Source organism: Anas platyrhynchos, chromosome 14 (genome assembly GCF_047663525.1).
Source record: "Anas platyrhynchos isolate ZD024472 breed Pekin duck chromosome 14, IASCAAS_PekinDuck_T2T, whole genome shotgun sequence".
NCBI classification, from domain to species: domain Eukaryota; kingdom Metazoa; phylum Chordata; class Aves; order Anseriformes; family Anatidae; genus Anas; species Anas platyrhynchos.
Window position 1 is genome coordinate 5,690,699 of NC_092600.1, and position 22,573 is coordinate 5,713,271.

Below are 22,573 nucleotides of genomic sequence, written 5' to 3' on the forward strand. Positions count from 1 at the left end.
GCTCTGCCTTTATAAGGCTTTGTGCTCTCCAGCACCGTCCCCGCGCAGCGTGTGCGTGCTCCGCTCGTGCCCTGGGGACACCGCTGTTGCTCCGGGGAGGGGTTTGGTGTCAGAAGGTGGCTCACGAGTCACGTTTCTGGGGGACATGGAGCCAAGAGGCCTCGTGGGCAACCCCTCGGTGCTGTACCAGGCATGGACCTGTCCCTTGTGCAGCAGCATGCTGAGTGAACAGCTCCGGGTCACAGCGATGAGGTCCCCAAAGGAGCAGGGGGGATGCGCACCAGGTAGAAAAGCAGCACCAGGCAGAGATCCTGCTCCTGCCACGCTGGTGCTGTTGGACAGCACCAAACCCACAGAAAACATGTTGTACGCCGATTTTTTGCCTTCACACCTGCATCATCTTCAGCCTTGACACTGAGGGAGAGCTCACGCTGGGGCTGCCATCAGCGCACCCGGCTCTGCCCCCTCCTGCTGTCACAGCCTGGCACGTGCATCGTGGTTTGCCATCTCCGGAGTGCCAGGCTGCTGCAGATCTGTAACTTATCGGCACTACGAGCATCCATCCCAGGAGGGCAAGACCCTGGCTGCAGCACACACGGCTCTCATCACTGCCGAAGTGATGTGGGTGACTCGGAAAGAAATCCCCAAGGGCAGCAAGAGCATCTCGCAGCTGTCCTGCTGCACCTCCGAGCACCCAGCCCCCTGGAGCATGTAATCCCCTATTATCACCTCTTGTACTTGCAGGGAGCTGAGAGACAGCCCGATTTGCCCAAAGTCAGGCAGGGAGCCTGTGACAGGCCAGCAAACACACTTCCACCCCAAAACTCAGCTAGACTTCTGGTTTATCTGGACAACCGCTGGTGTACCATGTATCATATTTTTGCAATCCCGGCTCCGAAGAGCTTATCTGCCTGCAATTATCCTCTTCTGCAGAAGCTGTTTTCTAGCTGGCTCAGTACACAAACAACAAGCAACATCCCTCTAATAAATTAGCCAAGCTTTGAGCGCAGTGACTTGCAGAAACGGCAGCTGAGGGAAGGCACCCGTGGTGCGTGGAGGCACTGGGGTCTGCGTGGACGTGGGGACATTTGGGGTGGGAAGGGCTGGATGGGGCCGACCCTCCCCAGCACTTGGCAACCCCATCAAATGAGCCCTGTCCTAATCTGCTGCCAGAAGCTGAAGTGTGTTCTCTTCAGTGGGACAAGAGCCCTGCTAATTGCTTTATTTTTGGGCTGTTCTTGCCCAGCTCCCTGCCCTCATCATGGAGAAACCTCAATGTCCCTGTCCCCTCCTGCCCTGGAGCAGGCAGGGCTGTGACAGTCCCTGGCCAGCCCAGTGCTCCCGCTGCCTCTCCGCTGCCTGTCATCCCGGTGTCAGATCAGTCAGGTATTTCAGCACAGCCCTGTTCCTGGTGCTGCCTCTGCTCCTCCACTAATTCCAGAAATGTTCACATGGGGACAAAAAGCGGTTATGAAATGAGAACCTGCTTTTAAATTCAGAGAGGGTGCAGACAGCTTTCTATCCTCCCTCCCACCTCTGAGCTGCTTTGTGGCTGATTTAGCTCCCCAAAGCACCACGGGCTCCCAAATCCACTGCATCCGTGAACTCCAGGGCTCAAATGGAAAAGTGGATTTCGTGTTACCACAACGTGCTGATGCTTCTGAGGCTCTTCTGCAAAACACAGGCTTGACACCACAGGAAGGAGCAGGGGAAATATTTTGGCTACATGCAGGTGGAATTAAACAGATGTTGGAAAAATGAAAAGCTGCTGCTTTAAGTATGTCAGTGTTGCTGCTCCAGATGAAGCAGGATGAACTGGAGCATCTGGAAGCCTTGGTAACAGATTTCTTAGCGATTTCTCCCTGGGAGTGATCAGATAATGTGCCTTTCATGACAGAAGTGGAGCTACAGAGTACAGCTCGCTGCTGCAAGGTGTGCAGACCCAGGGCCTGCCTGCTCTCAGAGGCACGGCAGAGCATGGGACGATGAAAAGCCAGCCCTCTCCTCTGCCCCATTTCTCAGCTTTTTGACATCATTTTTTGCTCCCTGGAGCACAACATTCATTGTTGAGCTCTCAAAAGAGCGGCCGAGCGGACTCACTTTCGCCTAATCAAAGCCCGACCCCTGGGAAAGGCTTTGGGGCTGCAGAGATTGTTTGAACAATTCTCACTCGAACGGACACAAGGCTCCTGGGGCACTTGTGCCAGCGTCTGCATGTCCCCAGATTGTCTGCAAATCCCCAGGGTACGAGGCCAAGTGATGCACACAGCGGTCCTGGCACCTCTGCTCAGGGTGGCAGAGCCTTTTGCAGCCCCGGGCAGTACAAGGGAGCATCCTCCTATTTCCCCATCCTCTTGCTTCGGGGCACGGTTGCTGTTTGAGGCTGGGAAGCCCCGGGGCTGTGCTGCGAGCGCTTGCCGCTGGCAGTAATTATGTTGTAGCTGGGTGAGATTAGGCAGGCTGGCAAGCAGCCCACGTCTGCGGTGCTGTGGGAAGAGCCTGGTTCCCGGGGAGCTCGGAGGGGTCTGAGCCTCGGCTCAGTAGCTGCAGGTTGGGTGAATCCTCAGGTTTGCTGAGTGCTTGACCTTCCCTTCCTGCACGGCTCTGTGCTGCAGGGAAATGGCTCGCTGGGGGACATTTCATGGTTGTGTGCATTGCCGGGGGCACTGGCAGCTCCCCCTGCCCACGTTCTGTCTGTTCTGCCAAGCACACAGGGGTTCTCATGCCGACAAAGTTATCTGCATCCTGGTTAAAGAGGTGATGCTGGGGAGCAGCAGTTTTGGTGCTAAATCCTCCGCTGGACCTCTGAGACCGTGGGAGAGGACAGGGCCGGGGACTTGCACTAATCCATGATTTAAGACTTTGTCTTTGCTGTCATCCAGCAAACGCCAAGTGCCAAAAATGACTGGAATTCACCCCCTGGTCCTGATGGAGATTCACAGCTCCGAGCTGTGCAGTTTCTCTCCCGTCAGTCATTGCTTTTCCCCAGGCACCTCAGAGCAGCCCGGGGAAGGGGAAGAGCAGGGAGCTGTAGCAAAGGGCTCTGGGGAATGGACAAGAAAAATCTTGTGCCACAAGAGGAAGGAGGAAAAAAGTCTCCCACTCACACGTAGAAATCAGCCGTGTGCTGCTGAGGGCCCTGGAGAGGAGGAAATCCGTCCACCAGGAGCAGGGGGATTGCGTGCACCATGCTAGCTGTGCTGCGCCTCTCCCTGCGGACTGCGGGGCCACAGCCACGGCCTCAGAGCAGCTCAGGCATCCAAGCGGTTTGGCTGTCCTCTCCCCTCCACCCCATCCAGAGCAGCTCAATCAAAAGCTGCAAGGAAAAGGAAGGGGGAGAAGGCACAGAGCTCCCAGGCAAGGACTCACAGGGAGCTTTGTCTGAATTTTGGGTCCAAGTGCCACTGTCAGAGGGGCTTGTTTCAGGAATGGATCAGCCTCCTTTTTCTGCTGAGCCATCAGAGCTTTTCCTTGCTGTATCATGACTTTTGTGGTGGAGGAAGTCGGCTAGAATCCCTCCTGGTTTGCGTTCTCATAAAGAAAAGGAAAACAAAGCTCACTGCGGGGGTGAACAGCAAAACTCCGATGAACTTCCAGCTGTGGTTGCTGGAGGCGAGGAGAGGCGTCCTCCTCCCTAGCCTCGGGGAGCAGCTCCTAGCCTGGCCAGGTGGGGAGTTTTGTTTCTCCTGCTTCCCCGTGCTGGCTGCAGGATGCTTGCCTGGGCTCCTGCGAGCTTGGTTTTCGCAGATTTGGACACACTGCTGCTGCTTTTGCCTCCCTTTGCTCCAGGTGTGTGGGCAGTGCTGAGCACCCTCAAATAGAAACTCACTCCACTTCCTAGCTCCACGCTGAATCTGGCTCTGGAACAGCCCCAGCTGTTGCCAAAGTGGCTAAAACTTCTCGAAATGAGTTTTATTTGCATCAAAAAAGTAACTAAAGCCTTGCCCCCAAGAAGCAGCCCGCTCCTGTGGGTGCTGTATGAGCACGGAGCAGGGGTGGCTGTGGGGAGGCTGTGGTGGTTCTGCTGAGCTGTGGGACCTGCAGCCCCCCTGCTGCATGGGGGGCACCCAGCCCAGACAAGACCATTTCAATCCCAAGCAGGGTCAGAGCCCAGGGGAGCTGCAGCACGGGGTGGATGGATGCTCACCCCGGTCAGCAGCACCACCAGGAGCCTGCAGACCTCCAGCTCCCACCACATCTCCCCGGAGAGGGAGCTGGATGTGGTGGAAAAGCTCCTCTCTCCTCGATGCAAGAAGCCCCTCAGTGGCTGAGCACTGTATAAACAGCAGCAGCAGGCTCCCTCCCCCTTTCCATTTCTGTTTGTTAAACACACGCTCCCTGCCTTTCTCTCATTCAGGAGCTCACAGAGCATCCAGCTCGGGGAGACGGGGGCTGTCACTCACCCCGCAGGAGGCTGCTCGGAGCAGGGTGCCAACAATTTCCCCGGCGATGGAGCACCCTCCAGCAGCCCGGATCCTCTCCTGACTTCCTTGCCTTTCCGAGGACAGTCGCAGAAAAGTGCTTTTCGCCCCCCTTGCCACAGGTTGACTCCCAGAGAGGACGAAGAGGGGCGTCCCAGCAATGAGACCCTAAAGCGAGGGAGGAACGAGGAGGACGCTCCGGCCTTTGCAGGTGGGTCGGGGAGGGCTGAGATGGGGCCAGCTCTTGGCCACGCGGCGTGGTTCGAGCGACAGCATCCCTGGGAGACTGGATCCAGGGACTGACAACCCTGAGGGCTGGGATAGAGAGAAAGTGAACCAGGAACACCCACACAGTTTTGGAGCAGAAGCAGGGAGCGTGGGAAGGGGGATGCTGAGCAGCAGGCTGCTCCGGGGGGGGTGCCAAAACCAGGCAGGTAGAGCTACAGAGCACTGCAGGTGTGGGGCTGAGGTGCTTGGCTCTTAAACCCTCCTCCCCCCTGCACTCTGCCTCCTCGTGGCTCCCTGCAAACCTCTGGCAGCTCCTGGGTGCTGCTGCTGGGGTCCCACACGCTGCCAGCCCTCGGCTCGCTGCCAGGGGTCCCGGCCCCCAGAGGCAGGGGGCTGCAGGGGGGAATCGGTGCTGGCTTGCTTTCGGCACTCCTTGCATGCTGAGTGTTGATCAGAGCTCCTCACCGTCCTGCTGGAGCCTGCGTTTCACCAGCAAACTGAGTTTCTGGCCTGTCCCAAAGCAGGATATGGGGTCTGCTCCCTGGTTGCTCTGTTAGTGGGGTTGTTGTCTCCATCCCATCCCTTGTCTCATCTACCCCATGCTCCCCGGATTTCCAGAGGCACCAGGCTCCCCACTTTAACCAGGTTCCTCCTGCCAGGCTGTCTCTGACTCTCTTCCTGAGCCAAGTGTCTAAAGCACCCTCCTTGCCTCGTCCCCTTCAGAGTCTTTCATGACTCTTTTGTGGGGCACACAGACATTTGGCAAGGAATTTCACAGAAGCCCCTGTGCATCTCCTCGTCCCCAGGGCCAGTCCTACCCCGGGGTCTGCTGGCAGCAGGGGTGGCAGTGCCTGTCTAATGCCATAAGGTTTCTGCACCAGCGGGCCCACTCTGGAGAGACAACTGATGACACTGCAGCAGATGAGGGCCAGGTGAGAGGGTCTTCCTTCTGCCAGAACCTCACAGTAGGGCAACTTCCCCTTCTCTGGAGATGGAAGGGCCCGGGACGATTTCTATCCCCTCTTTGCCTTTGGGATATCCTTCCAGAGCTGCCACTTGCCCTGAAACCAGCACACCACACAGAGGAGGTGAAACCCCCTCCCCTCCATCACTCACACTTTTCACACAGCTCCTGCGATCGTTGTTCAGCCACGCCAGTTAGCCCCAGGGACTCCGAGCCCTCTCTGGCGGTGAGCACAGGACGGAGTTACCAAACCTGGGCTCCATGCCCAGCCCTGCTGCGGGCTCGCTGTGAGGCCTTGGGCAGGCCGGTTGGCCTCTCCACATCTCCATTTATTGTGGTTTCCTCCCTCGTGTGTGTGCTGTGGGCACGGGGCTGGAAATGGCTGCTCCTTGAGCAGAAGGTCCCCAGGGGGTGATGAGGTTGTGGTAAGGAGGGATGGTCTCAGGCCTCCTCGCCATGGGCCCTGACTGCTGCTGGATGAGACGAGCCCATGCTCCAGAGCGGGCTGCTGGAGATTTGGGGGCTTCGTGGAGACAAAATGCTTTGGAGAAAGGGTACAGCGTGGAGCAGAGCCAGGCCGTGGAAACATCCATCAGCCCCAGGCCTCACGTTCTAGCTCTGTTGGAGAAGGAGATTGTGGCTGTCACCAGCCAGGTTTGGAGCAGGGAGCAGAGGCTGCCTGACTCCTTCTGCTCCCTCCTTTCCGATCAGTGATAACCGTGGCAGGATCACGATTCCTGGCCGTGCTCAGAGCCACCTCTGTCCTTACCTCCACGCCATGCCCCCACACCACATGCCTGCTGCCTTCATGACCCCAGTCCCACAGCTTGGACAAGAAAGAGGAATTTAAACCAGCGAACTCTGGGTTCGGTGGTATTTCTGCCTCCCCCTGGTCTTGCTCTGCTGCTCTGCTCTCCCACAAGCAGTTGGCTCTCAGCTCCAAAGATTTTCCACCCATGCTGGCAGGCCCGCCGAGCATGGCAGCTTGTGCCTGGCAGCAGCCTGCACCTCCATTACCGGCTGGAACAGACCTCGGTCCGCTCCGGCAGCATCCCTGTGACCGCCAGGCAGCCCCCGGAGGAGGAACACTTATTATTACCATTTTGATTCTTAATTAAAATGCCTTAATTGATTTTTAATAGTTCCCCTTTGGAAAAAATAAAAAAAAAGGGGGGGGAAAAAGAAACAACAAAGCAAACCAAATCAAATAATAACTCCATTAAGGCCATTTTGTTAGGAAGCGAAACGGCTCCATTAATCATGGTGTTCCTGGCTCCTCACAGATGGTGGGTAGCTGCCAGTCTCCAGTGGAAGGAAATAGCCCGAGATGTGGATGTGGGAACTGGCAGCCCAGTGGGGACGGAGGGAAGGGAGCACCCAAGACACGGGTACCAGAGATCAACGGGACGGGCAAGACACAGAAAAGAGGATAAGAAGTGACCGATGAAATGAGGCTGGGCAAGCTGGGAGGCGTAGAAATCCAGCCTGAGAGCAAAAAGGGGAAGTGCAGCCACTGAAAGCATACCCTGCACTTGTTCTGCTTCCTTCACCAGCCCTTTGGCCCTCTTGCTCCTTCTGCAGCTCAAAGCCTCCTTCCTACCCTGCTGGCAGCTTTCTGGGCTCTGTTTCCACGGTGTCTGAGCTGACAGCTTCACTCCCAGGAGCTGCTGGCATGAAGTGGCCAGCTGGTGCTGGGGTTTGGCAAGTCTGGCAAGCCAGGGGGCATGGCGAGGGCAGGAGAAAGGCAGCATGGACAGGGCCAGGCTACTGCAAGCAGCTTCCAGGAGCAGCTCCCAGGGGATCGCAGCCCCATGCGGAGGAACGAGGAGAGAACACGCAGCCATTTATTGTTCTTTGCGATGTAATTGCCGCCTCCTTTGCCATCTTGCCACCATCATTTTGTGCTATTTGCTTAAAGAACTAGCTTAAATGCGATGTGCTCAGCACAGAGTGTGGTAAAGCATCCTCCCTTCCCACGGACAGGCTGTCCTCAAACATTCAGCTTGTGGGGCACAGACCTGTGGGAAGCCCACCAGCACCCAGTCAGATGAACTCCTGTCACCCCTGGGAAAAACCCAGAGCAGTTCACTCCTCAGGGAGGCTGAGAAGGTGACCAGGCCCCCAGTTTCCAGCTTCGTTAAAGCCCATTGTCTCCCTCCCTTCCTCAGGGGCAGCAGGGAATTGCACCTTTCCATCACAGAAAACACGATGCTCTGTGGGCAGCCCCGTTTGGTCATGGTGCAACTTCTGACCTCGACGTGGTGTGCATGAGGGGAAGGTGCAGGGGGCCGTGCCCACCATGCACCCCAGCAGAAATTCTGAGACGTGGAGGCTGGAAGGAGCTGGTGGCAGAGCTGGCTTCTCTCCTGCTGTGTTTGGACTGAGCAAAAGCCCTACCACTACGGCGGCACCAAACACCAGCCACGGGCTCCAGGCTGAGCCACTCCTGGCTCCCAAAGCTGTGTTGGTGCAGGCATTTGTACACGGTGTGGTGAGAGGCTGGCTGGCTTTGGCTCTGGGGCATGTTTGTGCCTGGACACTCAGCAGCAGCTCTGCAGGAGGCTCGTTCCCAGCTCCAGCTGCTTGCCCCTGTGCGGCTCTGCGGCTCCTGCGCTTCCCTGTAAAATCTCAACACCCACTGCCTGCGTTGGCTTGGGTGGCTGGAGCAGTGTGGGATGCTTGTGTGGGGATGGGGCAACAGGTATTGTCAGCTAGAGAGGTGAGAAACAAGAAACCGAACCAAACTGGGCGCACAATCTGCAGAGAGTGCATTTTGGAGAGGAGGAGGAGAGCACCCTGAATTTGAGAGTGTCTGGTTTGCTTTCCTGCTTCTTAAGGAATTAGGACTCAGGGCGTTTTTATAGGGAAGTAAATCTCATCAAAGATGACTGACACCATCATTGATTTCTTCTGTCAGCCCCAGGAGGTCCCAAATTTTTTATGTGTTTGAATCAGCTCTCTAGTTTGCAGAGCCCAGCCTGAGGGAGCAGGAGACATGTGGAGGGGCTCCACGAGCAGGCGATCTTTCCAGGGCCCACCAGTCTGGCCCTATCTCGTTTGGGCTTTTTTTTTTTTTTTTGGGCTTTTTTCCCAGAAACTCGTGACAAGTAACGTGAGCCCTGAATTTTCCTTAAGGAATTGGCGTCCATCTGACGGTAGGCTCTAACAGAAGGTGTCAGAGAGGTGAAAGGCCATTCGGTGTGAGGAAGAATATGGGGTAAACATCAGGCAGGAGGATGTCACTGGTGCTGTGACATGGCAAAATGCTGTGTGGGAGATGCCCTTGGAGTCTCAGCTCTTATTGTGATGCTCTGCTGCCTCCCCTGCTCTCACTTCTGCTGTGCTTACGTTCCAGCCCCCCTTCTCCTGACTGAAGGGCCCAGGCCAGGCATGGGACTGCTGGAGGGAGCCAACAGCACCCTCGCCATGGAGAAGACAGCATTAGAGGAGAAACTGCCGCAGGGCTGGCACACCAAGGACTTTGTCACCCCTAGCCAAGATCTCTCCGGGTCCCGCAGCGTTATGATGGACAGCACCAAGATCCTGGGGGTCCAGGTGGTTCTGATTGCTGCCTACTCCCTCATCATCCTGCTGGGCTTCATCGGCAACTCCTTGGTCATCTACATCATCGTGAAGTACAAGACCATGAGGACTGTCACCAACTTCTTCATAGCGAACCTGGCCCTGGCAGACCTGATGGTGGACACCCTCTGCCTGCCGTTCACCCTGGTGTACACGCTGCTGGACGAGTGGAAGTTCGGAGCTGTTCTTTGCCACCTGGTCCCTTACGCTCAAGCCCTGAGCGTCCACGTGTCCACTCTCACTCTCACCGTGATAGCCCTGGACAGGTATCGGTGTATCGTTTTCCACCTGGACAGCAGGATCTCCAAGAGGCTCAGCTTCACCATCATAGCCATCATGTGGCTGGCAGCAGCGGTCCTAGCGGGTCCTCTGGCCATCTTCAGGGAGTACCGCTACGAGGAAATCCCGTCCATCAACCTCAAAATGGCAGTCTGCTCAGAAAAATGGCCTTCTGGCAACAACAGAGATGCCACCATCTACAGCCTGTCCATGCTCCTCCTGCAGTACGTTTTCCCTTTGGCAGTTATTTGCTATGCCTACACCAGGATCTGGTTCAAGCTGAAAAACCACGTCAGCCCCACTTCTAGGAATGAAAACCAGTGCCGGAGGAGGAAAACCACCAAAATGCTAGTGATGGTAGTCGTGGTATTCGCAGTCTGCTGGCTCCCCTTCCACATATTCCAGCTCGCCATTGATCTTGATCTGGTTCTTATCTTCCATGAATACAAACTCCTGTACACTGTCTTCCACGTGGGGGCCATGTGCTCTACGTTTGTCAACCCCCTGCTGTACGGATGGATGAACAAGAACTACAGGAACGGCTTCCTCACCTTTTTCCGCTGCCAGGACAAGCCAGAGAGCCTCCACACCGAGGGCTCGGTGAGGGGCAGGTCGTACATCTTCAGGGCCAACACCCTAAACGGGAGCATCAAGCAGTCTGCTGGCAACGGGCCGCTGCCCACAGAGGTTTAGGGATGGGATGTGCACCCCCGGGACTGAGGCTGGCAGAGCCCAGAGACATTCTTGGTGAATGCCTTTTTTTTTTTTTTTTGTGCTGCCAAAACTTTATAGCTACTGCAGCCACGTGGAAATACCCCCCCTGTATCTCTCAGTACAATAAATCTGGTGTATTTCTGTCTGACCAAACAAATGACTTTTTCCTTTCTCTGTGTTTAAGCGATGCATGCAGAAGCATGAAAAATCACAGAGGGAGCTTCCATTTAGCCAGCAAAATACACCCTTTTAGCCACTTCCATTTGCCAAAGTGGGCTGTTCAACCTTTTACCCCCTGACACGACACATTATGATGGAGAACCATTATCGTGCATGCTTGTTTGTCTGTACGTCTCCCAGCCTCAAGCCGTATTGATCCATCTTTAGCTAATGCCTCCGAGGGGAGGGAGACCTGCTCTCCCCGGGACACACGGGCTGCTCGGGGCCATCGCTGCCAGGGCCGTGGCAGGGGAGCAGGAGGGTGCAGGATGGAGCTGGGCCATAGAGGATCCATGCACAGCACCTGCACGAATCCTCCCTGCAGCCCAGGGGAGGAGCTCTTGTCCCCAGGGAGCCCTGGAGGTGGCAGTGATGCTACTTACCGCAGCTTCTTTTGCAAGTGCTGAAGCAAGGCTTTGGGGACACCCCTGCGTGACAGCTCACGACACACAAGCTGATATTCATTAGCCAGTGCCCATGTGCAGAGCAGGCAGAGGGACAGATAGGAAAGGAAAAAAACCCACACTGGTGACAGCATCTTCCAAAGTGCTCAGAGGGTTTTAAGGCTTTTCTCTTTCTGGGGTTGGAGGTGCTCTGGGTCTTACATGGGTGCTTCTTCTCAGAAGAGAGAAGTAATCCACTTGCATGGTTGTTGCAAAGGTGGTGTCCTCTTGCAGAAGATGGTTTGGAGACTAAGATGTGTTCTTTCAAACCAAACTCTGTGTTCTCCTCCCCGAGGCTCTGTCAGCTGGGGAGCGTATTTTTAGCTCTGCCATCAAAGGAGGCTTGATTGCTACTGTGATCTCAGCAGCTCGTCACTGGTGTTGCCTCTAAAGTCAGGGCTCATCAGATCGGAAAGTAACTCCCAGATGCAGGATAGGGACTCAGCAGACCTCCTCACTACAGATAAAAAGCAAAGAAAAACTTGGATTTTAGGTCTTCAGTGGAGCAAGGACAAGAGGTAGGAGGACTCGCAGTACCAAGTGCAGCAGGCTGCTGGGCTGTCACATCTGGAGTCCTCGAGAGATGAGCTGTCAATGGGCTTGTTTGCAAACCCTGCTCTCCTGCCTCCTTCCCAGCCTGGCCTGCCTCTGGCTCTTGTTCTCCAGCTTCGCTTCCCGCTGCCACGCTAGATGAATTTAATCTCTCTGCTTATTTTTTTGTCTCATTCCCCGTTCCATTTTCCTAAATAAGCACAAGAAAGTGCTCTCTGCTTCCTTCCAGGGGGATTGCTGCCAGACGGGGTCTGCAACCTGCCCTGCTTGGGCATGCAGATGGCAAATGACCCGGCACCTGGTTCTGCACATCACAGCACATTTTTCTGTGCAAGGATCTCTGGAGATCCTGCCAGGAAGTCAGTGTCTCACTAAGAGAGTTGCCTGATTCCTGACAGGCCAGATACAGACATGATGGAAGAACCGGGACACAAATAAACTTTCCCCACGTGCAGTGCCATGGGGTGGTGCTGGGAGTTGCTGTTCCACCCTGATGTTTGGAGGAAATATTCTCCTCCACAGCACTGGTAAATTCTGTCCTCACCTCAGGAACTGGTCAGTCTACAACCCAACCTCCCAAGCAACTCTCCCTGTGTTTCCATCGCACTCCAAGGTACAAGGAAATGTTTATTTTTTCAAAAGCAGCTTAAATGAGTGGAAAGAATTCAACTATTACCAATAAACGCTCCAGAAAGTGATTTAACACTCAATGATGTATGTCAGAGTTAAACAACACATTCAGCAATGCAAGCTTGGGAGCCAATCACGCTGCCAGGCAGAGATGGATGAGGAGCTAAATTGCTCTTGGAGGGCCTTGCCAAAGGTTTTGTCCTGTGACACCACACACGGTATCTGACTGGAGCAGGGCAGATAATGACATTATGAATGGCTGTTTAATTTTGAGCCCAGGCCTTTCAACTAAATATGGATAAATAAATAAACAGGTCCCAGCTCTTCTCAAATAAATACTGGCAGTGGCGTTTATAGAACAGAGGGGTTTTTATGCTGGAGAAAACTGAGAAGGAGAAACTATTTATTGGAGTGTAACGGCAAAGTTCTGTTTGCTTTATTTTATACACTCGTGCAGCTTTACTAATGGATTTCTTGCTGTTTTTTCCCTGTGATTTGAAGAATATATATCCTTCCACACCCACTGCAGGCAGGGAAGTCAGCTCGAAGCTGTGTATGAGTGTCCCTACGGAGAGCCGCGGTGCCCTAGTGAAGGGAGGCAGCCCTACTGCCCACTGTCCGACTGGGAACAAGGGGAGGTGGAGAGAAAGAAGAGAAAGGGAGCAAAGCTTCTTTCCAAAGGCTGGTGTGGGCAAATAAACAGTATGTTATAGACTTGTGATAGAAGAGAGGAACGAATCTGTTCCATGAAACAAAAATCTGTTGGAGACGAAGCTTCCCCAAATATTTTCTCCCCGCTAAAGATGTCCTTGCTGCCAAAAGGACACTTCCATGAAACCAAAGGCTGGCAGCACTGTAAGTTTTCGAACTATTTAGAGCTGAGGACAGGCTATGACCCTGCTCTGTTGGTGTCAAGGGCAGATCCTCTAGCAGTTACAGATATTCTTGGAGTCAAAGGGATCTTCCCACTGCCGGCTCCTAGCCAAAGGCACATCAGTGAGTCCCCATCGAGCCAGGCTCCTCACCGCAGGGCTGAGTGCCTCCTCAAAGCTTGTCTGAAGCCAGTGTGGGTGACCCAAAGAATCTCCTCTAGGAGGAGATTCATTCAGCCTCCTGACTGTCACTGTCACCCTTCTGGAAATGCTGCTGGGCTGAGCTGGCCTGGGGACACTTCACAGCCTTTAGGAGAGGTGCTGAGCTCCCCGTGAAACACCCTGCTTCTCGTGCTAGACCACCCTCCCTCCTGACATCATACAGTCCTTGAATTATAAAAATATCTCTTTCTGGATATTTCTTAATTGTCACTGGCTGCTAGCAGATGATTAACTTGGAATCGACACCACAGGTCGGGGTGCCTCCAACCACCCCACGCAATGGTCACTCACATGCCAGAGGAACGTGAGAGCAGCTGAGACACCGCAACATTGCCATTTAAAAACGGCACCACCGGTAACCTGTTCCTTATTACTGACTGCTCCGAGAGCTCTCGGGAGTCCCCAGGTCTCTTATCAGGCTTCCAGGCTTGACAAAGCACGCTGACATTTGCAGAGCAGAGGCTGTGCTTGAGGCTCAGAGCGCTGGAAATTTCACCTCTGAAACACTTAAGTTTGCTCTGAGAATCCTTTCCCAGCTGATTTCCCGAGCAGATATGTCGGTAACAAGCTAAAGCTCGTACAGAGAGCACAGGTTTGGGGTTTTTATTTCTCCTTGGCTTAAGGCAATACATACAGCAGGCGTTTAGATCAATGCGGGGTGAGCGGGGTTGTTCTGTCGGGGCTCTGTCGGTGTCACAGACGTGGCACACTCCTGCACAACCCCGTGCTCCATCCCGCTGGATGAAGGCCAGATCTGTCCCCTGGTGCCTTTCTGTCCTGCAGTAACGTGTGTCCTCTCCCCTTACCCACGGAAGCCCAAGCGAACGATGTCAAATGGCACATGTTTTATTCAACGTGCCCACCAGTGTGTCGGCAGAAACATTGCTCTGAGCCTTTCACAGGGGCTCTGTGGGGAAATACGGGCAGACAGGGGGAAGAAGCAGCTCCTCTGACATATGCTGATATGAGAGGGGCCGGAGAGCCCTTCTGCTGAAGGAGGTCACAGACAGCTCAGCGTTTCCCTGGGTATCAGGTGTTAATCTTACTGTTGTTGCGGCTAACCCGGTCTGAAACCAAATTAGCCTTTTGTTTGGGCAGGAGCTGTAGAGTTGGAGCTTTCTTTGTACGCCTTTGTCTTTCAGCTCTGCTATTGTGTGATTTCACCAGGTCTCTGAATGTGCTGGATTTTAAACAAGGCCTCAGGATCAGCCAACGTGGTGAAAGTCAGAAATGACTGCAATAATCCAGAAAAGGAAAGGATTCTGGGTTCGAATGGGTGAGCAGAATTTGGTCCCTTGCATTGGAAAAAGCAAAGCTTTGTCTTCCTTTCAGTTTTCCCTTATCTAGCTTGAGATTCTTCAAGTGCCAAAAATAATATTGCATATTACTGCCAGAACATTTATCTTCTCGTTGAGCTCATTTCAGTGGAGGGATTTGTTCAGGAGGGCCTGGGAGGGGAAGTAGGATAGGTTTTTAATGCTCGTCGTTATCTCTAGTCTCAGTGTTTTGCAAGTTAAAAGACAAATCAGAAAAAGACAAAGTCACTCACACACACCAAGGGAGGTACCAATTTATCTTCAGACAACACAACCTCTATTTAATTTTCTATCCAGACACCCCAGCACCTTTTGCCAAAGTGTTACATGAATATGGGGCTGAATGAGGCTGTGGGAGGAAAGCATTTTTCTGCTGCTAATGGCAATACCTTAGTGTCACTCATGATTTATAGCCAGCAAAGAATGCTTTTTCTGGTCTATGTTCTGTTCAGTGTAATGAGTATAGGAGGAATAGTGCGGACGCCTCATGGAGCTCACAGGAGGAGACCTTCATTAGTTCAGTCCTCTCCAGTGTGGCAGCAAGGACTGTGAACATTAGAGGAGAAACCCTTTTGTTTCTAACTAGCTTATTGAAGTGCGTGAGCATGGAGTTGTCGCCGTGTCACTCTGCTAATGTGTCAGCCACTCTGCTAATGTGCCACCAGCCCTCAGACGCTGCTTGTCCCCAGGGCGGGAGGGCAGCTCAGCTGCAAGGTGCGTCTCGCTGCGGTGTGGAAGGCAGAAGGGTGATGGGTCAAAGAACGAGATTTCAAGCTATTAAGGAGAGGATGTGCCCCTGGATGAAATGTTGAGGTTAATATGTCTTTCTCTATGAAACACGGGGTAGATTATTGGCTCGGCTGGGACCAGGATGAGTAACATCAAAAGGGGATTGAACTCTGCCACGGCGCAGGAAGAACAGGGCCTCTACTAAAAGAGAGACAAGAAAGAAAAAAGAGGAAATCTGGATCCATCGTACCCTGTATTCTGTCTTAGACCATGGCAATAACAGATGTTTAGGAATGGGTGCCAACTTTGCCACTTTGGTGGTCCATTCCCTCATACTCCTAGCAGCAGCCACAACTGTTGTAGTAGAGATCTTAGGGGGAACAGCCCTGCCCAGACCATTTGTTGTCCATTTCTAGGCTTTTCATTCACGAATTTCTCTGATCCCTCCCTGACCATTCCGGCTGTTTCCTCAGCCTCCCGTGGCAGCCTGTTCCAGAAGCTCACTGCCCACTTTGTAAAGGAGCACTGCTTTTATCTGTCAAAGCCTGTCCCTGCTAGTTTCAGCAAATGCCCTCTCGTTCTAGCATTGTGCTGAACAGCAGCTGGACATTCAGCTTCTCCACTGCTTTCTTCGTTTTGTACAGCTTGATGCTATCTTCCTTCTCCAGACCTCTCTTCTTCCAGCTCAAGTCCCATTTCCCCCTAAGGCAGCTTCTTAATTCCTGATCATCTTATTTACTCTTCTGTGGATCTTGTCCAGTCCCACAAATATCAGAAAGGGCTGAATTTTGCTCCTAAGTCCCGTGAACAAGTCAGCTCAGTGAGGCATGAAGTGCATCCCCAGGTCTGTTTTCGAAGGCCAGAGCCACAAGGGCAGCAGATCCCTACCTCTCCTTGAACTCTGGACCTGATAGATTTATCCAGGGGCAAGGCTGAGATCCAAGTGATCCTGACCCCCAACTAGTGTCTAAATCGCAGCTTCATCCGTCCGTTCTACAAAGCAGAATTGTGAAGAATTGTGCATTTCAGGAAAGGAGTGACAAGTTTTTGTTACTCGGCAACTGTCGCTCCCACATATTTTGGAAGAATTTGAGAACATCCTGCACCTCGGAGAAATCAATAGCTTGGCTGAGGAGGAAGAGAACTGGCAGCAAGTCCCCAAAACTTTGAGCTGGGAAGAGCTCTTGGGGCTGATGGAAGGAAAAAGTGCTTTATGTCTGCATGCTCCTCAGCTTGTCTCCTCAACGTGACTGTCTGCATCACTTTCTGGGCTCTTCATGGTGAAATAATCCATTGTTCTGCCATTTCTGTCTCACAGAGGCATTTCACAGCCATCTGAATGTGCTCTAATCCACCTGCCAGCTGCAATCGGCACACAGCATGGTTGCATTCCTGTCAGCCAAGATTGGAGCACCAGAAACAAAAACCTTCAAAAGAGGAATTGACAAGAGATCTGCCTGTGAAAACCAGGGAGGAGGCACTCGGGCCTGGGGGCTTGGTGGAGGTAAAGGCACTGACCTTCAGAGCAAAGCCAGGCAGCGAGGCCAGGGCAAAATTTGACTTTCTTTCTGCCGTAGTGGCTGACTTCAGACAGGAATTCAGACGTGATTATTAAAACAATAATTTAGGGCTTCAGTTGCTGGGAGCTAATCTCCAGGGCTGAACTCAGCAGATGGCTGAGTAAGTGGACCCCAGCTAATGCATTTACGCAGTGGTTCAGCGTTTTGGGTCCAGTTTTGTTACTGACAACTTTGCTATGCGAAATCCCATTTCTGTTTCCTAGGTTAGATAAAAGAATCGAGTGGTTTCAAAGTGCAGATCTCAACTCTCCAAGACAGCCCTGCAGTACCCAATTAAGCAGAGCGAACGTAGCAAAACTAGCATGGCAAGAACTGACTGAATCTGTCTGCTGCTTGAAGAAGAGTAGGAACACAAGAATGCTGCAGCAACAAAGACATCTTACTAGAGCACAGGGCTTGTCGGTCTATGTAAAATCTGCCTGGCACTGCAGGCCTTCGTTGTGTGAAATTCCAATTGGCTTCAAGCAAAATCAGTGGGAGCTGGGCCTTTAATACCCAGCGGTTTGTTTGGAAGTCCTGGTCTTTGCAATTATGTCATTAAAAGGACATGAGCTAATCTGCACAACCCGAGCAGACTGGTAGGAGCTTCTCTCCCTGAAATGCAGCCATTTAAGTTTTTCTTGTAGATTTCTCAGACAGCGGGGAAACGTTCAGGGGTATTTAGTCAGGTGCATGCTGTAAGAATAGTATAAGAAAAGATCATAGGAAATAAATTGAAGAGACCTGGAACTCCTCTGCCTAAACCATTTCTGATTGCAGGGTGCCTCCTCTCTTCTGAGGCTCCTGTGATGGAGATTTCACGCACTCCCTGCTCGGTCTGCTCTGAGCCCTTCCCAATATCTAACCAACAGACCTCCCTTACTGAAATCCATTACCTCTTGTCTCCTGGTACACAAGGTTAGGAATTTATTATCTTCTCTACTACACCTTTATCTTTTTAAAGGATATTACGCACCTTTTCCACCATCTCCAGACTAAAGCAAGCCGTTTTTCCTTTTCTTTCTCATAGGGCTCATCTGCTGTACCTCTGCCTGCTCTTGCTGCTCTTCTCTGGACTTTCTGTGCTCAATAGCCAGCAGTTTTGCAGGAAAACAAAAGGATTGAAGGAGGCAGAAGGGTTCTGCAGAAATGTTTGGCTCCTGGAGCAATCATGTATACTGGAATGCATAATTGGGAACTGCTCTTTTCCAAACACAGTGGCTGCCTCTACACTGTGGCAGGAGCCCAGGGTCTTTGTTTCACTGACAGCAGAGCTATTTCCATGTTCTGACTCATCGACGGCTGTTTCTATATGGGTGAAAGCAGCAGCACTTTGCAGCACCAGTCTAACCCTGCCAGGCGAAACCCACCGTGAAGCAAACTTTACCCTGCGAGTGGCACCGGTCCTGCAGAGCTCTGCCCCTTGTGAGCCTTGCCTTGTGTGGAGCTCTGGGTATGACCATAGCATAAGCACACACGTGGCTCCAGGGTGCAGTGACATAACTGATGGGACACCATGGATGGTCACTGTGTCCAAACTTGCCTTTCCCAAAGAAGCTGGTGTCTCTCTCCGAGTCAACCTCAGGACTATTTCTTGTGCCACTTGGTGGCTTTCTGCACTCTCCATCCCCATTTTGAGTGCAGTATTCATTTCCTTACCCCATTTCATCTGCAAACATGCCCAGAGAAAAAAACTTCAGGCAGTAGTTGGAGCCCTGCTCCTTGATCCAGAGGTGCTGGTGGAAGAGGTTGCAGCCTCAGCTCCGCCGAGGTGCTTGAGCAAACAGCTCTCCCTGCAGACCAGCAAAATGTGGGCAGTGCTGGCTTCTCACTGTCCCGGTATGCCCGTGCAGGGCAGCTCTAATTGCTGTTTCTTCCACTTTCCCTCAAAGAACAGCTCTTATATTGTACTTCCTTGTACTGTATTGTATTGCATTTCCTTGTATTGTGGATAGAAAGTTTAAAAAAATCAGCTGGTTCTCTCTCCCAGCTTTATCAAATCCTAGATGAACTGATCATAAACTGCTGAGCCTTTCTTTCCTCTTCTGTGAAACAAGGCAACTATAGCACTCGGAGGCTTGTAAAACATGTCGCATATGCTACTGCAGTAAAAAGCATTATAATTGAACACATTATAATTACATTTCCATCAATCGTGTACTAAGAAGACAGACCTTACTTGGAAAGTGCTGCTAAATACTCACAGAAAAACAAATTTCGAATTCTCAGGGGTAAATATTTATTCCAGATTCTCAGAAAAGGAATGATTTGTGAATCCAGGTGTGGGAAGGTTATTAATGGCCACAGTGCCTGGAATTTTTCAGCAGCATCTGCTGCTTTCAATGTGGACCATGAATAGTTACTGAAGGATGACCACAGGCTTTGCTCCACTGCTCATAAGCATTTCTGAATTGTCTGGACAAGAATAATTCTAAACAACCCCCAACACTGTTATTTTATGTTCCAAGGAAGCTAATTAAAAAAGTGCAATTTTTAGCTAATTCGTATTGTTGTCTTATGCTGTTTTTTATTCCTCTCTCTGATGACTGCTCAAACGTGCAGTTGGAAGAAGTGCTTCCTCTGCTGAAAGCACCGTGGAAGATGACAGTCTCCGTGCATCAGTGGGCAGCCTGAAGAGAAGCGTGGGGCAGCGCTGCCACAGAGCAAATTTACAATGTCTCGTGCATACCCCAGCAATCATCAAAACAAAAAATTAAATCTTGGAACAGTGTGGAGGTGACCTCCCGGGACAGAACATCTATCACAGCCAGACCAGGAAGCTATGAAGCAGCTCGTTGTCATGGCTTTTTTGATCGGGTCCCGTCTTCACTGACCTGCATTCTGTATTGCATCAATTATTGGTGGAGACATTTATTTCTCTTTCTCTCTCTCTCTTTTGAGGAAAATACTTTTTCCCCACCTGTGACCCTTTTATTCAAGGGTCTCAAATTGTTTCATGTTCCCCCAGAGGCTGGACTCTCTCTTGGGAGGTGTTTGAGCATTTCTTTGCGGAAGTGTGACTTGCAGCTCATAGCACATGTATTAGCAAGCAGTTTGGTGAATCTCAGAAATAGGAAAGTTGGGTTTCTTAAAGGCTTCTCGCTCTGGTGCCTAGTGACGTGTGAGCTCACACGAGTGCTGCTCTCTGCTTGCTGTGTTCTTGCACAAAACTTTTTGAACATAGCAGCTCTGAGCTCTGGCTCACTCCTCGTTAGCAAACACTAATGGGCACGGCACCAACTGCACAGGAGTCCTGTCATGGAGCAGAATCTCCTCCTTCTCTCCAATGCATTCACTCCCGCTTTGTCTCTTCAAGCTCTTTTTCCCAGAGCCCAAGGCATGGGTTCCCCCGCGTTGCTTGCTGGGCTGCTACACAGATGAATAGATCCTGCTGCGGGAAGCTGCTTTCTGTTTCTCAGTGTGTATTTCCCTTTTGTTACAGCCTTCTTATCATGTCTGGTCATACCCTAGTATTTCTGGTACCGCTTGGTCCTAGGAGAAATAAATCAATTAGCTGCTTCCTCACGTGCACACCTTTCGCTGTGCCAGCTCCGAAAACAGAATGCCAATCCTGCAGCAAAAAATCTTCATTTATGCATTCACACAACTTAAAAATCATTTACAAAAGCAAGTTAAAAATGTAGTTCCTAAACAAAATTTAATACACCGTTGTTGTTCAGTAGTTGTAACTCGGTGCAGATCCGATGTTTGCAATCCAGAATTGCAAGGATACACTCTCTTTTTATCGGTCTGTTTTGATTTAAAAAATCTTATCTCTACTAAACTGTTGGCACTGGGCTAGCAGAACGTGCTGTATTAATAAACTCTCTTGGATATTTGTAGCCCTTTTATAAAGGGCAGGACTTCTTGAGGGTTAGAGCTAGCACAATGCTACACAGAGCTTATTTCTTCTGCCCCTGCGTGGTTGTGCTAATCCATGGGAGACAGATGCCTCCGGGCATTAACGAACAGGTGCAGCCCCTCCAGAGTGACAAAGAAATGACTTTGCCTGGCACTGTCTCGTGGTATATTTTCAGAAGAGACCGTATAAACAAGCCAGCACTTGTTATAACAAGCTTGGGGGTGTGACTTCATTCCTGGATATCGTCCTACTTTACAGACTACAAAACCTCTTTAGGCACCGGAGCTTTGACGGCTGGAGGCAGCTTGACTGCATCTCTCCATGTGCTCTGCGCTGCTAGGGGTCTGCTCAGGAGCCCTCCAGAGGGACGAACGTGCCAAGTCACCGTGAGGTGCTATAGGAAAAGAGGCCCTGGCACCGAGTTCTGCTTGCCAGGGACTTGCAGACATTTAGAAATGTCGTGCAAGCTGAGCCACGGCTCGATGTTTTTTTTTAATTCCTGTAATCAACAGACAACTGCTGAATGCGATAAGGCGAGTGTCTGAGCTCGAAATGGAGCAGGGAACCAGGGAGGGGAGGGGAGAGAGACAGCAGGCAGATACCAGGTAGGAGGTGCAGATGTTAAAGCTTTGATGTTCTCCTCTTCAGTGGAAACAGCGAGCAGAAGATTAACAATATTGCACTCAGCAGTGGCATTATCCTGTCCAAAACACCAGGAGAAGCAGTTGTTCTGAATGTCACTGTGAAAACACGAACCATCGGGGTACTTGTTTCCTCTCTCAGCTGCTCTGTTTGAAAACAGATTAACATCACCGAGTCCAGGATTGCACCTTTTGTATTTGACAGTGAGAGCTGCTTTTTGTGCTCAGGAAAATTGCAGCCCTCCTCTTGGGTGCGTGGCACTTCAGCACTCGTCACACCACCAGCGTGGGGCAAGCCATCAGCTCCCACGGAAGGGGAAGGTGACAGATTTCTTTCCTGGCCATGCTGCTCGAGGTCCTGCAGCTCTGCATGCTGTCAGCATCCCTCATCATTTTCATATACACTGCAGAGGAGAATGAACACGACTCTGGAGGGATTCCCATGTACCCTGTGTATCTCGAACTGGCTGTACTGGTGTCTGAGTACTCCGTGACACAGCACTAAGGGATTCACATTCTTCCATTGTTTCTCCAGGGCAAGATGTGAGTGCAAGAAGTGCCTTGTTCTGGTGGCTATCTTTAAAAAATATGTATTTCATTATCTTGCAGGAGGCAAGATTAAAAACAAAAACAAACAAACAGGGCCCCATTGCTTTGGGACCAGAAACCAATGGAGTTTGTCACGGCTCCCAGGTCCTGAGGGAGCTCAGTTTGCAATCCCAGCTCAGCTCTCACAGGGCTCTGCTCTCTCCTACCCAGGGAAGTTTTACCCTTTATTGCAGGCCACCAGCTGTGCCGTGCCAGGAGAGAAGCTGCTGGGGTTTGCCTTCACTGCTGGCACTGCACAGCCTTTTACAGCACATCCACGCTGCAGTGATGGTAACTTCTGCCAGCCTTTCCCAGTCAGCTTGAACTGGGAAAGCAGTGTGGCAAGGACCAGCAGTGCTGTGCCACACTGGGGCTTGGTCCTTGGTCTTCCTGAGGAATAATTACCCAGCTCTTCCAGAGGAGCCTGCTGCTGCAGCTACTCAGCTCCCAAATCCCTGCCCGTGCCAACTCATTTACAGCCGTGTGCCTGCCACGTGGGCCTTTTGTCTGCGCTGTAGGAAAAGAGTTTAGACATTCTCAGCCAGAAAATATGGGCCAAGACCTTGACTAGGATTTGAAGATTCCTTTTCCTTGCTGTCCGAGTGTTTCTGAGAAAGAAGTGATGCGGGGATACCCTGGAGTCCTGCTGTTCTGGTGACAGCTGTGGCCATGGGCAGCAGTGCTAAACGCTGCGGTTCCACAGGGACAGGAATAGATGTCTGTCCAGTTCACCAGTCGTGGGCTGGGAATAT

The 22,573-nt window shown here is 51.8% G+C and overlaps 1 protein-coding gene across 1 annotated transcript; it reads left to right on the top strand.

Annotated features, from left to right (window-relative positions):
* The first annotated feature begins 4,332 nt into the window (after positions 1 to 4,332).
* On the top strand, positions 4,333 to 10,394 carry LOC101792344 (neuropeptide Y receptor type 2). Its single transcript, XM_005029679.6, has 2 exons — positions 4,333 to 4,632; positions 8,969 to 10,394. Exon 2 carries the CDS (start codon positions 9,004 to 9,006, stop codon positions 10,165 to 10,167), a length of 1,164 nt encoding a protein of 387 aa, XP_005029736.3. The 5' UTR covers positions 4,333 to 4,632; positions 8,969 to 9,003; the 3' UTR covers positions 10,168 to 10,394.
* Positions 10,395 to 22,573: the final 12,179 nt, after the last annotated feature.

Bases quoted from the DNA above. Each gene is read 5' to 3' on its own strand.
- LOC101792344 (XM_005029679.6), top strand. From the start codon at position 9,004: ATGGGACTGCTGGAGGGAGCCAACAGCACCCTCGCCATGGAGAAGACA.